The 16,831-nt window shown below is 58.5% G+C and overlaps 1 protein-coding gene across 2 annotated transcripts; it reads left to right on the plus strand.

Annotated features, from left to right (window-relative positions):
* Nucleotides 1-646: 646 nt before the first annotated feature.
* Nucleotides 647-16,313, plus strand: PRX (periaxin). 2 transcript variants are annotated; one of them, XM_037133579.2, is made up of 7 exons: nt 647-703; nt 5,427-5,470; nt 5,584-5,682; nt 5,804-5,929; nt 7,949-8,105; nt 11,484-11,680; nt 12,290-16,313. In XM_037133579.2, the coding sequence occupies exons 1-7, from the start codon at nt 661-663 to the stop codon at nt 16,151-16,153; spliced, it is 4,530 nt and encodes a 1,509-aa protein (XP_036989474.2). In that variant the 5' UTR covers nt 647-660; the 3' UTR covers nt 16,154-16,313. The 2 variants fall into 2 exon arrangements, with proteins under 2 accessions (XP_036989474.2, XP_036989479.2); XM_037133584.2 differs by lacking the exon at nt 647-703 and adding an exon at nt 1,719-1,743.
* The last annotated feature ends 518 nt before the right edge of the window (nt 16,314-16,831 follow it).

Consider the following 16,831-nt stretch of genomic DNA (forward strand, 5'->3'; position numbering starts at 1 on the left):
AGCCCGCCCCTCAGCCCCACAGTGAATTCAGGCCTGTCCGTGTCCCTAGTGCCCAGCAAAGGGCCTGACGCCACGGGCTTGTGAATGTTTTTTGGATGAGCACATGAACAGACGAATATTTGAATGGATCAATGAATGAGAGGGAGAGAGACTGCCCTGGGGTGAGGGTCTCCTGAGACCCATCAGCAGCCCTAACCACGCTGTCCCTTCCGTTCCTCCCGGGCGGGGGGTTCCGGCTGGGTTCCGGCCACACCCCAACCCTTGCCGGCTGCCAGGCCTGGAAGACTTTTCCCAGAGCTCAGCACATTCCTGCCTTCCCAGCGGTTGAGAGTGGGCAGGGGGCATTTCGGAGAGAAGAGGGAGGCTCTGAGCATTCTGGGACGCTGCCAACCTGGTCCTGGTCCCTATGCCCTCAGGAGTAGGACCCGAACAAACAGTGAAGTCAGGGGACGGTTCCTCAAAGGGACCACTGAGCTGGTGTGAGGGTCGAGGGCACCGACTGAGGAGAGGGCCTGGTGGCCTCGCCTGGCTGGACAATGGGGCAGAAGCTGCTGACACGCATTTTGGGGGTAATCCCTGGCCTCATAGCAGCCCCAGCCCCAGGCCTGGGCTCAGAGAGCTGGGAACATCTGAGGCAGCAGCCGGGCAGGTGCAAGGGGCATGTGGGGGTACTTGTGCTTCCTGTGTCGCCCTCCGGGGCCTGGTGAGTCTGGGAAGGCTGGGGGCCGGGGCCCGGGACATCAGGGTGGGGCCTGATGGCCTTGGGTTGGGAGTGGGCAGGTCCGGGGTTAAATTTCAGTGCTACCAGCTACCTGCTGCCGGTGATCGTGGGCGCCGGTGGGTGTCACCCAGGGCCCACTTGTCTGTGGCATGAAGGGGATGGAGTGTTGCCACACCTTTGGGGTCCAGCGGAACAGGCGTTGAACCCCAGCTCCACCACCTCCTGGCTGCCTAGCTAAAAACTGGATATAACTTTCCCACCTGGCATCCTCGAGTCCAGGACAGAGCTGCCGGTGCCCAGCTCAGTATTTAGCCCAGGACAGGTGGCTCCCACATGGCAACTCCAATAAGCGGAGAACTGGGACTCGCCTGTGCCCGCTCAGGCCAAAAAACCCCTGACCAGGATAGCCGGCCACCTGATCTGTGTGGATAATCAGGCAAAAATAGTTCTAAGCAGCACTGACTCTGTGCCAGGCACTTTTAAAAGTTTTTAGCCTCTTTTAACTCATTTAACCTTCGCAACAACCTCATGAGGTGAGCACTTTGACTATTTGTTTTAGAAATGAAGAAACTGAGGCCCAAGGAGACGCGGCGACTTCCCAAAGATCCCCTAGCAGGGAAGTGGCTGAGCTGGGATCTGAACCCCAACTAAGTGGGAGAGAGCGTGGAAACAACCAGCAGAGCCGTGCTTGTTTCTGGAAGCCAGGAACTGGTGCTGGTGGGACGCTCAGTTTGTAAGGGGCTGGAGCAGCATGCAAATCCCAAGAGCAGGGCTCCCGGTGGCAGCGTCACCCCAGGCGAGTGGCTGTGTCTTAGCTCCCCACCCACTGGCTTGTGAGTGACTGTAGCTGGGAGAGGGGATGTTTGTTTCCCCACCACCCACCCCCTGGTGATGTCACGCCTGGGCAGCCAATGACTGGGGTCTCCCCCTCCCCGCCCTCCCCATCCCTTTTCCCCCCCAGCCTGGGGCTGGGGCTGAGCAGACAGACCAGGAGCTCTCGAGGTGTCTGGAGGCCCACAGTGGTAAGAGAGCAGCCAGCCAGTTCCCTCCCTGGCCAGGCTGTGAATGAGACCCAGGGTCCTGGGAGGTTTTGGGAGGCTGCTTGGGGCTCAAGAGGCAGCATGTGGTAGGAGTTGAAGGCACAGACTTTGGGGCCAGACCCTGGCTTCCGATCCCAACATCTCTCTGGCTGTGCAGCCTCCGGCAAGACACTTCATCCTTTGTGCCTCTGCCCTGCCATCTCTAAAATGGGCTGCCGGAGGCCACCTCACAGGGCTGATGGGAAAGCAGATGAGATGCTGCCTGTAAAGAGCTGGGACATGGTGCCGGGATGGGGGGGTGGTGGTCAGAGGGGAGCAGGTGTTTTGGTCCTGGAATAGTGTGCTGGGGAGGCAGCGCTGATCCTGCTGGTGTGAGGTCGTGTCTAAACTGGATTTTGCTCCTCACCCAAAGTCCCCCTTCCACAGGGAAGAGCATCGAGCTACTGGTGAGCAAAGGTGGGATATGAGCTACTTTGAGATGCGCAGCCCCCACGTTCTGTCAGAGACTCGTTTGCATTAGTTGAGCATTTACTATGTGCAGGGAATATTCTAAGCACCTGCAGTTATCTCACAAATCCTTAAAAACCACTATTATTGGCTGCATTTGACAGAGGAGGAAACTGAGGCCCTGAGAGACGCAGTGCCGTGCCCAGTTCCCAGCTGAGCAGTGCTGGAGCGGGGTTGACTGAGGCCGCCGCCAGCACGCCTCCCTAGACGGCCTCCAGTCAAGTCCGGGGGCCTGGAGGGGTCAGGTCAACACCCCCACTCCCGTTGCTGAGGGCACCCGGTCTCTGGGAGCTAGGGAAGCAGAGGCTCCGAGTGGGGAGAATTCCTAAATAAGGTTGGCGCCAGCCACAGGGGTAACAGGGCCTGCAGGGCAGAGCTGGGGGACTCCCAGCAAACCGGCCTCACCGCCCCTCCCCCCAGCTGCTCTGAAAGCATGAGTGGCATCTTAAATGGCCATTCAGGTTGTGCCTTCCCCGCGCAGGTGTTGTGAGGACTTAAGGAGCCAGGGCAGAGAAGGATCTCTGCACATAGTTAAGTGCTCCAGAAATGGGGACTCAGGAAGCTCAGGAATGTACCAGGCGGCACTGGAGGACCTGCTCGAAAAATGGCTGTTGGCACGTGGAGGGTCCGGCCCTGCCTTGACTCACTGCGGGAGCCCCGTTAGATCTTCCTCTAACACAAGTCAGGGATCCCCCCAGGAAACTCCCTACCCTGTCTTCCCCTGTTTAGTAGGATGGGCAGAGCTGGGAACAGAGAGCTCCCGGGGTGGGGTGGGCTTCCTTCCGAAGCTGCCCCCACCCCACCCCACCCCAGGGGGTGGGAACGTGGCTCAGGAAGGGCACAGCTGGGCTAAATATAACCTGGACGGGCAGCTGTCCCGGGCAGGGATGAAGGAGGAGGGCAGTCTCTTGCCCCCACCCCTGCTGAGCTTCCTGTGCCAGCCTCTGGGTGTGACCTTCATGCCCGGACTGGAGAAGGGAGCTTGTGAGCCGGTGAGCCTTTCCTCCACCTGCATTGCCTCCTACATGGACCAAGCTTCTCCCATCCCCGACTCAGGATGTCATGTTGCACCAGGAACCCAGAGTTAGCTTCAAGTTCAAGTCCCGACTTTGTCACTGTAATATCTTCTCAACCCTCATTTGCTCACCAGTACAATGGGAGGCCATGAGGCCGTGGCTGTCCCCGAGGCCATGTCTATAATGAGCCTGCCCGGCCCAGGGTTGGCAGCACAGAGGTCCCTCTAAAAGTGCCCATTCCCGGCACCTTCACAATCCTCCTTTTCTGCCCCTGCCCAGGCCCACTCCCGCCCCAGCTGCTTTGCTCCTTGGGCCTCCTCCAGTGCTCAGAGCCACCAATACAAGTTAAGGTACAGAGTTGGGGTCAAGGGTACATATCCTAGCTGTGTGACCCCAGACAGGTCACTTCCCCTCTCTGAGCCTCAGTTTGCAACCCTAAAATAGCCGCCCCACCCAGGGTGATGACGAGGTCTGTGGGTGCCAGTACAGAGCCCAGTTCAGAGCAGATGCCCAGATGTGGAAGCCAACCTACTGCGGGCGAGGGGCTCAGAGGGGAGGCTGGGGGAGGACACAGAGACCAGAACTCCTAGGAGAGCCAGAGAGAAGCCCTCTGACATGGTGGGGGGCCAGCCAGTGGAGTGGGTACAACTGCAACATTGAGGGGGTCCCCGTGTCCTCTCCCCTGGCCAGTGGTGGGCTATGAAGGACCATTGTGCAGCTGGGGGTGGGTGGGCAGGGGCGGAATGTGACTGGGCACAGCAGACGGGCCATTGTCTGAGGGAATGTGCCGCGTGAGGCCTGACCTTTCCCTCGGGAGTGGGGTTGGCATGTTGGCATGCCAGGTGGGGGCTGGGAAGGCAAGGGGAGGCTGGGGGTGGGGGCACAAGGTCCGCCACCTTTGCCCCAGGGGAGCCTATGGGGGGCCACATGCCAGTCCGGCTCGGTCTCCTCCTTGCTGTGTTATGCGACCTGAAGCAAGGCTCTTGGCCTCTGAGGGGCCAGGGTTTTCTGCAGTGAGGCAGGAAGGAGAGGTCCTAGCCTACGAGTAGCAAAGAGTGACCACTCCATACTCATTAGTTATTATCCGTATAAGAGCCTGGAGCTTTCAGACGAGTTCAAGTGTGTGACTCGGCCTCAGATTTCTTCTTTGTCATGGGCTCAATAATTGTATTGACCTCATAAGGATGTTCTGAGGTCCGTGTGCTATATAACCCCTGTGGGGCATTTCACAAGACCACAGAATTTCTTAATAATAACAGCAAACGCTTATGAAGTGACTTCCATGTGCCCGACACTTTATTTTAAAAAAACAAAACAAAAAACTTTATGCCTGGGCTGGTATGCCTCAGTGGAGTGAGTGCCAGCCTGTGAACTGAACAGTCACCGGTTCAATTCCCAGTCAGGACACAGACCTGGGTGGCAGGCCAGGTCCCCAGTAGGGGGTGCTCAAGAGGCAACCACACATTGATGTTTCTCTCCCTCTTTTCCTCCCTCCCTTCCCCTCTGTCTAAAAATAAATAAATAAATAAAATCTTTAGGGGGACAAAGAACTGCATTAAAAAAAACTTTATTTTTAGAGAGGGGAAGGGGGGAGAGAAACATTGATCAGTTTCCTCTTGCACACCTCCAACCATGGACCTGGCCCACAACCCAGGCATGTGCCTGGACTGGGAATTGAACCAGTGACCTTTCAGTTCACAGGCTGGCATTGAATCCACTGGGCCACACCAGCCAGGGTTGCTGGGTACTTTATATTTAGTACCGCATTTGACCTTTGCAACAACCCTGTGAGGGAGGTACTCTCATTCTCTCCATTATTTATAGATGAGGAAACTGAGGCATAGAGAAGTGAGGTGATTTGCCCACAGGAAGTACATGGGATAGTTATAATTATTTCATAGTGAATCCGGCTCAACTTAGTCCACCGAGGTGTTTGGGACTCTGCTGTTGGGCAGGCCTAGCAGTCAGTTCTGGCTTTGCTGTTGGTTGGCTGACTGTGTCACCTTGGGTAAAGGTCTTCTGAGTCTCAGTTTCCCCACCTGCACTGTGGGGATAGAGGCTGACAGAGTGCAGTAAGGATCAGGCACTCAGGAAGCCATCAGTGGTGCTAGCTGATGATAATGCTCACGTTATTCTTCTCAGAGGCCCAGACCCAGGAGGCCCAAGGAGCTGGAGGTGACTCTGAGGTGAGCAGGGGCTGGTGCCACAAGCCCCTCCCTGCCCCTCCCTGCCCCTCCCTGCCCCTCCCTGCCCCTCCTTGGCTTGCCTGGAGCCTCATGTCCTTTTGTCTCCTCTGCAGGCAGCAAGACCCCAGAGGAAGGGTTCAAGTCCCGCAGACAACTATTCAGCACCCCAGGCTGGGCTCCTGTTAGGAGGTGGTGCCTGCGCCCAGGCAGCGGTGAGAGCACAGCTGGGGGCGGCCCTTCTCCGAATCTGATACCACCTTTTCCTCTCCCTCTAAGCCCAGCCTCCTCACCTCATCGTCTCCTGGCCTCAAGCCTCCATCCTGTCCCCTGCAGGCTCAGAGGCAGCTGCTCCATGCAGAATTGAAGTTGGTCCTGCAGCAGAAGGGAGAGAGAAAGCAGGAGCCTGGTGCCCAGGGGACTCCCAGCAGCACCATGGAGGTCAGGAGCCGGAGCGCCGAGGTGAGTACACACATGTCCTCCAAGGGACACTTGTGAGGCCTGGGTGGGAGGTACAGACTAGGGCAGCGAGGAGACTGTTCCTGGCTTCTCTGTGCCTCAGTCTCCCCATGTGAGAAATGGAAATAGCAACAGGGCTTATTTTATGGGTCGGGGTGAGGGGAAAAGTGGACATATGTAAAGTGCTTAGCACAGTGCCTGGCACAGACTAAGATTCAAAGCAGCTAATTCATTGGAGCAGAATGGAGTTATATTACTAACGAGCTGAAGAAAATTGAGCAGAAGCCCATTATTGGGAGCAGCAAGGTGGTGCAAGGGTTGAGGACATGGGCTTTGGACCTTTGGGCTTCAATTCCAACCCTACCACTTCAGATGTGCAGCCCTGAACAGGCGACCTGATCTCTCTAACCTGCTTCTCCATCGGTAAAATGGGGCACGACCCCCACTTCTGAGGGGTGTGGAGGACTCGCATGAGATATTTGCACAGGACCTGGTGCCTAGGAAGTGACTGTGGGCTGCTGTCACTGTTAGGGAGATAGAGCCCTGGCATTGACTGCATTCTGCGGGACGCCAGGTACACAGGGGATCTACTTTTACAGTAGCCAAGCTGGGTGCGAGGCGGCGGCAGGTAGGGGGTGTAAAGTGAACGCAGGTCACTGCCTGCAGAACAGTCTATGGGCGCTGAGGTCACAGACCTGAGGCTAAGGCCCAGTGGCTTAACTTGCTGTGTGACATGAGGCAAGTCCCTTCACCTCTCTGGACCTTCGTATTCCCATCTGTGACAGTGCAAGATGTGGGGAGGATGAAATGCGGTGCTGCACAAAAAATGGGGAGCCCGGGGTGCCCTGCTGTCGCTATCACAACTCTTCTTACCCCTTCTCTGCCCAGCCCTCTAGTCCCAGGACCACTGCTGGGTGGCATCTGCCCAGACCTGCTTGTCCCTCCCCCAGCTCTGGGCTCAGCTCCAGTTTCTGCCAGCAGCCTAGATGCCTTGCCCAATACAGCATCCTCTTGGGTGCCTGTTGCCTCAGGTCTCAGCTCACAGTCAGAGACTCCTTCCGGTACAACCGCGTTACCCAACTCTATGGTAGGGAAACAGACCAGAGAGGGCAAAGTTCTCCCCCTGAGACACACAGCAGACGGGGTTCCTAGACAGTAGTGGAACTGACGTCTCTCACTGCCTCTTCTGGGAAGCCCAGATGTGAATCCCAGAGCGCAGGGAGCCCAGAAGCAGGTCAGCACCTTTGACAGTAAACACCAGCAGTACCAAGTCTGCTGGTCCACTATTCATTACCCATGCACCCCCCTTTCCCCGGACTCCCTCTCCCATGGGCATTCTGCAGGTCTTGGGGTCATAAGAACCCACAATAGGGCACAGTCTCACACACATTCAAGCTTTCCAGGAGGCCGGTCCCACCCCCGCGCCTCCATTCCGCACCTCTATTCCGCACCACTTAAGGATCTGGCCTCTCATTCAGAATCCCGCGTCCTCACCCCTACTCCTGTTCTGCTGTTATTAAAGCCCCTCCCCATTGCTCCTGAGACTCTGGGTCCACACAGAGTCACAATCTAACCATACCCCTCTCATTTCTTTGGTCCCTTTGCTGTGGCCTGTGAGCTCTGCCCACTCGTGCTCTCAAACTGAGCTCCACACCCCTAGCCCCAGAACTGGCCACGCCCTATGGAAAACACAGCTCCGCCCTCTCTATCTGCCCCTCCTCTCAGCCACAACTCAGGGTCCCTGTAGCTAGCTATCCTTGTCCTGCCTCGCCCCCCGGGACTTCAGAAGAACTTCGATCCTGAACAGCCGTTGAACCCTTCTGCGGACCCCCCTGAGCAAGCTGCCCTAGCGCTTCCTTAAAGGGGATATGTCGGAGTGGGTGGGCCCGCAGGACCTGCCTGAGCCTCGCAGAAGGGCATGTGCTCTAAGGACCGGTTTAAGAGACGCTTTTAAGCGCGATGGCGGGCTCTGGGTGAGGTCTGGTCCTAGCGTCCGTGGCGACTTCTCACCACCCTCCACAGGAGCTGAGGAGGGCGGAGTTGGTGGAGATCATCGTGGAGACGGAGGCGCAGACTGGGGTCAGTGGTATCAACGTAGCTGGTGGCGGAAAGGAAGGAATCTACATTCGTGAACTGCGGGAGGACTCGCCAGCTGCTAGGAGCCTCAGCCTGCAGGAAGGTGGGCGGGGCCGGGAGGCGAGGCGGGGCGGGACCTCACGCGGGGGCGGGGTTAGGAAACTGCCCGGGTTCCCTTGCGTGGCCCGCGACCTAGAGGGAGGCGAAGGGCTTGGGTAGGGGCTTCGTATGTTGGACTGGTAGTTGCTCAGAGTGGCCTGCGGAGCTTCATCATCTCATAGCTGCAGTTTACTAGTTTGTGCTCTTTTTGTGCCTCTGTCTCCTCATCTCTAAAATGGATTCTGGTACTTACCTCATGGGGTTATTATGTGGATTAAATGAGTCAGCATTTGAAAACACTTAGCGCAGCTAAGTGGCACATAGTAAGCGCTATGTAAGTGCTAGTTACTGTTTTTGTTGTTTGGGCTGGAGAAAAGAGGTGGGGTTAAAAAACCTGGAGCTAGTGGGAAAAGGAGCTTAGTAAGGGATGTCTTAGGTAACGTGGATAAAACCGATGTGATTGAGTCATGCAACAGCTATTACTAAGGGCCTTCTACTTATTGTAGGTTCTTGAGCTACTGCAATGAACAGAACAGATAACACTCTGCACTTATAAAACTTACAGCAGTGGGGCAAAAATATGTAAAACATATAATAAGGTAGAAGGCAATAATATGTACTACAGATGCTAGGGAAGCTGTTTTGTTGGTGGTGGGTTTTTTTTACTGATTTTCTTAGAGAGAAGAGGGAAGAGAGAGAGAGAGAAACGTCAATTTGTTGTTCCACTTATTTATGCATGCAGTGGTTGACTCTTGCATGTTCCCTGAGTGGAGATTGAACCTGCAACCTTGACATACCTGGTCAACACTCTAACTATCTGACCTACCCGACCAGGACCGGGGAGCTGAATTTTTAAATAGGGTGAGCCAAGAAGGGAGGAGAGGCCTGAAGGATGTAAGAGGAGGAGCCATGTGGTCATCTGGAAGAGGATCCAGTGCAAGCACCCCGAGGTGGGAGTGTACCTGGCTTGTTAGAAGGACAGCAAGGAAGCCAGTGTGGATGGAAGAGTCAGGGACAAGGAGAGTAAGAGATGAGGCCAGTGAGGCAAGAGGGATGTTTTTGGAGGACTTTGTAGGCCATGGTGAGGACTTTGGCTTTTAATCTGGGACAGTTGTGAGTGGAGGAATATTAACCATGTTGAACTACTGTATTAGCAGCAGACTGGGGGGGGGGGTGAGGAGTAAGGAGGCCAACAAAGAGTCTGCTGTGGTTGCCCAGGTAAGAGATGGTAATGCTTGGGCCAGAGCGATGTCACTGGAGGTGAAGAGAAGAGTTTGGATTCTGGATTTATTCTGAAGGAGGAGCCTTCAGGACTGGGTGGATATAGGGTGTGATGGAAAGAGAGGAGTCAAGGAGGATGGTGGTCTGGCAAATGGAGAATACCGGGCCTGCAGCTTGTCTGGAGGAAGACCAGGAGAACAGTTTGGATTTGTTAAATGAGGAGTGTCTGTTGGCCATCGAGATGCAGATGTGCCCGGGCAGTTGGATATATAAGACCAGGATGGAGGAGAGAGTGCTGGGCTAGAGAGATGATACACTTGGGAGCTGTCAGCATATTTATGAACTTTAAACTCCTAAGTCTGGCCCTGGCTGGTGTGGCTCAGTGGATTGAATGCTGGCTTGTGAATCAAAGGGTTGCTGGTTCGACTCCTGGTCAGGGAACATGCTTAGGTTTCAGGCCAGGTCCCCAGTTGGGGGTATGTGAAATAAACTTTTACATCTGGATGAGCTTCTCAAAAGGGTGAGTCAAGCACATGGGTGGAGAAGACAAGGGGTCTGAAGCCTGAGCTCTGGGTCAGTGTGTGTTTAGGAGGTCAGGAGGGTAGGGAGGAGCCGTGGCAACAGGTTCCAGAGCACGTGGCACCCCGGAAGGCCAGCCAACCAAGTAGATGAAGGAGAGAGTGAAATTTGGCCACAGGCTGAGGAGACCCAGTGTGGGACTTGACCATTGGGCTGAGCTGTACGGGTGTCACTGTGTGAGACGTGAGAGGAGCAGTTCAGGGTTCCGGGCTGGGGTGTCAGAAGTGTGACGGAAGAAGCAGAAACAATGCAGCTGGACAACTCCATGCGTTTCGCCATTAAGGCAAAGAGATACATGGGGTGGGATCTCCAGGTGGAGTGATACCAAGGCAACCTTTTGTATGTACGACACAAGGATACGTTGTATGCTGATGGGAACAGTGTGTTAGAGGGACACATCAGTGGTGTGGGGGAAGGGGAGAATTGCTGGGGGGAATTGGCCCGAGCCAGCACTGGGACAGTTCATCTCTATGAACAGGTGGAGAGTGCCGGGGTGAGAGCTTCTGGAAGTTCTCTTCTGGTTCTGTTTTCTCGGTAGAGCAAGCAAAACCTGAGCAGCTTCTCCCCTCAGGTGCCCATTTCCTTTTTTGACCTGTGCCCCCTTCCCTAAGTTGCCAGGACTGAGCGACAGGAGTGGTAGAGGAGTGAAGGGAGAACAGGGGAGAAAAGCTTCGTGGGACAGGTTGGGGGCAGAATGGTGTCAGCTGTGCTGAGGCGCAGATGGAGGGACAAAAGCTGGGACAAGAGCTGGGTAGAAACCGGCAGGAAGAGTTTGGGGACATGTGTCAGGTGACTGCCTAGAGGGGACCTGAGCCTGCAGGGAAAAGGACCATGTCAGGAAGGGTTTTAAGGGACCCCGGTGGAGGAGAGAATCCTTCTCTGCCAGCATTTTGTGGGTTGCTGGTGCCAAACTTGAGTGAGGGGTGGGTGCTGTCTCCCCCTGACACCCAGCCCAGGTCCCTGGTCTCGGCTCCCCAGCACTCCGCCTCTTGACCAACCCTTCTCCCGCCTAGTCTAGCTCTTCTCCAAACAGCCATGCCTTCTAAATGCTAGGGACCTGGACCCTGAACCCTGTAGACAGATGTCCCACAAACGGGGGTGTGGGAGAGGGGCTGGGGGACCCCAGGATTCAGCCACGGATTCCGATGCCCAGCCCTCTTCCCCAGAACAGTTTCCTGACAGTCCCATGTCCCCACCCTTCACAGCTCTGTATACATTTTTAAACTTGGCAAAAGATGAAGAGACTGTTGTTAATACAAAGTGTAACTGTATTTTCTTTTTGGTTAGGGTGTGAAATGTGAGGATGGGGGAGGGGAGTGGAAAGAACACAGGCGTGGCCTGAGTGGGTTTGGATTTGTTCAGTGGGGAAGGCAGAGCTAAGGCCATAGAGCGGGGCTTCCTTCCATGTTTCAGCTTCAAACTGGGAGGAACTCTGTTTTAATCCTGCGCCTGAGGACAAGGGGGGGCGGATAAAATTTGGGGTGTGGTCTCGCCGTGCCAGCTCCTTGAAGTGGGAGGGGCCAGGCCTGGGTGGAGCCGGAGGCGCCCTTGCCCTGCCCCCTCACCTCCACCTCGCCTGCAGGGGACCAGCTGCTCAGCGCCCGCGTGTTCTTTGAGAACTTCAAGTACGAGGACGCATTACGTCTGCTGCAATGCGCCGAGCCTTACAAGGTCTCCTTCTGTCTGAAGCGCACTGTGCCCACCGGGGATCTGGCCCTGAGGCCTGGGACCGTGTCTGGCTACGAGATCAAGGGCCCACGGGCCAAGGTGGCCAAGCTGGTACGCGTGCTTAGCCCGGCCCTGGCGCCAGACTGCCCCAGTGAGCCTGTCACCGGGCCATGAACCCTGCTCCCTTAGCTTCCGGCCAGCCCTGCTCTCTGTCTTGTCACTAACTCAACCCTAATCCCAGCCTTTACCTCCTGTTCTGTGCCCCTAAACTCCTCCCTGGGGAGGGAGACCCACTCAGGCTGGGGACCTCACCCGCTTTGGAGAGGCATCGTCACCTTCAGCTCCAGGCTCACTAGGGGTCCTGAACCAGGGGGCTCCCCATCAGGGTGCCAGGTTCAGCCTGATTGCTTCCCACTTATGCTGAGTGACCCTGGTCAAGCTCCTCTCCTTCCTTAGGCTTCAATGTCCTCATCTCTAGAATGAGGGTATTTAGGAAAATCCTGAGTCTCCAGATTCCTTTTTCACTGTAAGATCCCAAACAGATGTCCCTGCCTTCAGGGGCAGTGTAATGACCTGACGGGCAGGAGTGGGCCTGGCTGTTTTGGGGGCCAGATGTTCAACCCATCACACCCCAACCCGGTCCAGTGCCAGCGGGGCCCCCCTGTCCACCCCAGGCCTCCCACTGTCCCACCGCCTGCTGCCTCTCTCCTCTCTCCCCAGAACATCCAGAGTCTGTCCCCCGTGAAGAAGAAGAAGATGGTGGTGCCTGGGGCCCTGGGGGCCCCTGCAGACTTGGCCCCTGTTGACGTCGAATTCTCCTTCCCCAAGTTCTCCCGTCTGCGTCGGGGCCCCAAAACCGAGGCTGCCAAGGGTCCTGTCCCAGCCGCTCCCACCCGCCGGCGCCTCCAGCTACCTCGGTTGCGAGTCCGAGAAGTGGCCGAAGGGGCCCAGGCAGCCCTGCTGGCAGCCACCGCTCCTCCCCCCCGGAAGGCCAAAGCAGAAGCTGAGGTGGCGGCAGGGGCTCGTTTCACAGCACCCCAGGTGGAGCTGGTTGGGCCAAGGCTGCCAAGCACAGAGGTGGGTGTCCCCCAGGTCCCAGCCCCCAAGGGACGGGGAGAGGGGGCCCCAGCAGCAGAAGCAGCCGCTGGCTTTGCCCTGCACCTGCCAACCTTTGGGCTGGGAGCCCCTGCTGCACCTGCTGTGGAGCCTGCGGCCGTAGGGATTCAGGTTCCCCAAGTGGAGCTGCCCGCCTTGCCCTCACTGCCCACTCTGCCCACACTACCTTGTCTGGAGACCCGAGAAGGGGCTGCAGCGGCACTGACGGTTCCCACGCTGGATGTGGCAGCGCCTGCCGTGGGGGTGGACCTGGCCTTACCAGGCACAGAAGTGGAGGCCCGAGAAGAGGTGCCTGAGGTGGCCCTGAAGATGCCCCGCCTCAGTTTCCCCCGCTTCGGGGCTCGAGCAAAGGAAGTAGCTGAGGTCAAGGTGGCCAAGGGCAGCCCTGAGGCCAGGGTGAAGGGCCCTAGACTCCGAATGCCCACCTTCGGGCTTTCTCTCCTGGAACCCCGGCCCGCTGCCCCTGAAGCCGCCGTGGAGAGCAAGCTGAAGCTGCCCACCATCAAGATGCCCTCCTTTGGCATCGGGGTCTCAGCACCTGAGGTCAAGGTGCCCAAGGTCCCTGAAGTCAAGCTCCCGAAAGTGCCCGAGGCAGCCCTTCCAGAAATGCAACTCCGAGAGATGGCGTTTCCAAAAGTGCCAGAGATGAAACTCCCAAAGGTGCCGGAGATGGTCGTGCCCGAGGTGCGGCTTCCGGAGGTCCAGCTGCCGAAGGTCTCTGAGATGAAGCTCCCCGAGATGAAAGTCCCCACGATGAAAGTCCCTGAGGCGAAAGCCCCGAAGGTGCCAGAGATGAAGCTCCCGGACATGAAGCTCCCGAAGGTGCCTGAGATGGCCGTGCCCGAGGTGAGGCTCCCAGAGGTGCAGCTGCCGAAAGTGTCGGACATGAAGCTCCCCAAGGTGCCCGGGATGGCCGTGCCCGAAGTGCCCCTCCCAGAGGTGCAGCTGCCCAAAGTGTCGGACATGAAGCTCCCCAAGGTGCCAGGGATGGCTGTGCCCGATGTTCCGCTCCCAGAGGTGCAGCTGCCCAAAGTGTCGGACATGAAGCTCCCCAAGGTGCCTGAGATGGCTGTGCCTGATGTGCGACTCCCAGAGGTGCAGCTGCCCAAAGTGTCAGAGATGAAGCTCCCCAAGGTGCCTGAGTTGGTCGTGCCCGATGTGCCCCTCCTGGAGGTACAGCTGCCGAAAGTGTCAGACATGAAGCTTCCCAAAGTGCCTGAGATGGCTGTGCCCGATGTGCCCCTCCCGGAGGTACAGCTGCCCAAAGTGTCAGAGATGAAGCTCCCCAAGGTGCCTGAGTTGGTCGTGCCCGATGTGCCCCTCCCGGAGGTGCAGCTGCCCAAAGTGTCAGAGATGCGACTGCCGGAAATGCAGGTGCCGAAGGTCCCAGAGGTGCAGCTTCTGAAAGCACCCGAAGTGAAGCTGCCCAAGGCCCCAGAGGTGCAGCCCAAAGCTGGCAGAGCAGAGAAGGCAGAGGGGATGGAATTTGGCTTCAAGATGCCCAAGATGACCCTGCCCAAGCTGGGGAGGGCAGTGTCCCCGTCAAGAGGCAAGCCAGGCGAGGAAAGGGCTGAAGTTTCAGGGAAGCTGGTGACACTTCCCTGTCTGCAGCCAGAGGTGGACCGCGAGGCACAGGTGGGTGTCCCCTCGCTCACGCTGCCCTCGGTGGAGCTGGACCTGCCAAGGGGACTCAGCCTGGAGGGGCAGGTCCCAGAGGCCAAAGCGGGCAAGGTGGACTGGGCAGAAGGCAAGGTGGCAGCAGGGGCCGGGGAAGGGGCCTTCCGGGTGCCCTCTGTTGAGCTCGTCACTCCACAGCTGCCCACGGTGGAAGGCGAGGAAGGGCGGGCAGAGGTGATGGAGATGAAGGTCAGACCTACCTCCAAGTTCTCCCTGCCCAAGTTTGGACTCTCGGGGCCAAAGGTGGCCAAGGCAGAGGCCGAGGGGGCCGGGCGAGCCCCCAAGCTGAAGGTGTCGAAGTTCGCCATCTCACTCCCCAAGGCTCGGGTGGGAACTGAGGCTGAAGCTAAAGGGGCGGCGGGGGAGGCAGGCCTGCTGCCGGCCCTCGATCTGTCCATCCCGCAGCTCAGCCTGGATGCCCATCTGCCCACAGGCAAGGCGGAGGTGGCAGGGGCTGATTTAAAGCTCAAGGGGCCCAGGCTCACCCTGCCCAAGTTTGGGGTCAGGGTCCGGGACACGGAGGCGGGAGAACTGGTGCCCGGGGCGGCTGAGCTGGACGGCAAGGGCTGGGGTTGGGACGGGAGGGTGAAGATGCCCAAACTGAAGATGCCCTCCTTTGGGCTGGCTCGAGGGAAGGAGGTAGAAATCCAGGGTGAGCGTGTCAGCCCCGGGGAAAAGGCAGAGTTTGTGGCTGGTCAGCTTAAGATCCCCGAGGTGGAGCTGGTCACGCTGGGGGCCCAGGGGGAAGTGGGGGCGGAAGGCGGGGCGGCCGTCAGTGGGGCACGGTTGCCAAGCCTGCAAGTGTCCGCGACCAGGCAGACAGGCCCTGAGGGCCGGGAGGGGGCCCTGAGGATGCCCCTGGGCATCTCCCTGCCCCAGGTGGAGCTGACCAACTTCAGTGAGATGGGCCTGGGCGCCACCTCAGGGCAGGAGGTCAAGAGCGCGGTCCTTTCGGCAGAAGACACGGCAGGCTACAGGGTCCAGGTGCCTCAGGTGACCTTGTCTCTGCCCGGAGCCCAGGTGGCAGGTGGTGAGCTGTTGGTGGGAGAGGGTGTCTTCAAGATGCCTGCCGTGTCCGTGCCCCAGCTTGAGCTGGACGTGGGGCTGCACCGGGAGGCACAGGTGGGCGAGGCAGTCACGGGCGAAGGTGGGCTAAAGCTGAAGATGCCCTCACTGGGGGCCAGAGCTGGCGCTGGCATTGAGGGACCTGGGGACCAGCCTGCAGGGGTCCAACGCACCTTCCACCTCTCACTGCCCGACGTGGAGATCGCGCCGCCCGCCGTGGGCAGCCACGCCGAGTACCAGGTGGTGGAGGGCGAGGGGGAGGCGGGACCCAAGCTCAAGGTGCGGCTGCCCCGGCTCGGCCTGGTGCGGGCCAGGGAGGGGGCTGAGGAGGGCGACAAGGCCAAGAGCCCGAAACTCAGACTGCCCCGTGTGGGCTTCAGCCAGAGCGAGGCTGTCACTGGTGAGGGCTCCCCGAGCCCCGAGGAGGAGGAGGAAGAGGAGGGGGGTGGAGAAGGGGCCTCTGGTCGCCGAGGCCGCCTCCGAGTTCGCTTGCCCCGTGTGGGCCTCTCCACTTCCTCCAAGGCCTCTCGGGGGCAGGAGGGTGAGGCAGCCTCCAAGTCCCCCAAGTTCCGTTTCCCCAGGGTGTCCCTGAGCCCCAAGGCTCGGAGTGGGAGCAGGGACCGGGAAGAGGGCGGATTCCGGGTCCGACTGCCCAGCGTGGGGTTCACGGAGGCGGGGGCTCCAGGCCCGGCCAGGATGGAAGGGGTTCAGACTGCGGCCATCTGAAGCTCCTGGGCAGAGGGGGACTCCGCTCCTGTCTTCCCATCCCCACCCCTTGTTTTGTGTGTGAAGTAACCAGCACTAACCCTCAGAGGGCCGGGGAGGAGGTGACTGTTGGGGGAGGGCCGGGAGGCCTCGAGGCGGCTCGGCGAGAGTGCCTGTGTCTTGCCAGGCCATGTGAATAAATAATCCAGGGGTAGCCTCGTGTCCAGTGTCCTCTGTATATGGGGGGAGTAAGGGAGGCTGCAGAGAAAAAAACCCCTGGGAAGGAAGGAGGGCGACTTGAGCCTGGCCCCAAGGAAGCCTGTGCTGGGACCCAGGCCAGCCCCGGACTGCGGAGAGTCAGGGAGGCCTTGGGGCCTGCCCTAGCCCTTCAGGAATCCCAGGGGCCTCGGAGCGGGACCTGGGACGTTCCCCAGCAGAGCACAGAGGCGGTACACTTGTCCTGGGGAACCCTGCACTCGCCAGGACAGTCCCAAGGGCCCTAAGAGAACAGACTGATCGCTCGCTGCCCACCTGCCCTCTGCTGGCCACTCACCAACAAGGGCATCTCCACGTCCTGGCCGTTCTTTTCTGTCTGGCTGGTTTGACTGCCCCGTCCGCCCGGCCCCACCCAGGAAGGCCCCTCCTGGCTCTCCCAGATCAGATCAGATCGTGGGTTCAGAGCCTCTACTCCAGACATGT

The sequence above is a fragment of the Artibeus jamaicensis genome, unplaced genomic scaffold, assembly GCF_021234435.1.
Source record: "Artibeus jamaicensis isolate MK-2021 breed Jamaican fruit bat unplaced genomic scaffold, CSHL_Jam_final contig_47, whole genome shotgun sequence".
NCBI classification, from domain to species: domain Eukaryota; kingdom Metazoa; phylum Chordata; class Mammalia; order Chiroptera; family Phyllostomidae; genus Artibeus; species Artibeus jamaicensis.

Coding starts and splice junctions, on each gene's coding strand:
- PRX (XM_037133579.2), top strand. CDS start 661: ATGTGGGGGTACTTGTGCTTCCTGTGTCGCCCTCCGGGGCCTG. Junction 704..5,426: donor GTGTCGCCCTCCGGGGCCTG/GTGAGTCTGGGA, acceptor TATTCTTCTCAG/AGGCCCAGACCCAGGAGGCC. Junction 5,471..5,583: donor GAGCTGGAGGTGACTCTGAG/GTGAGCAGGGGC, acceptor TCTCCTCTGCAG/GCAGCAAGACCCCAGAGGAA.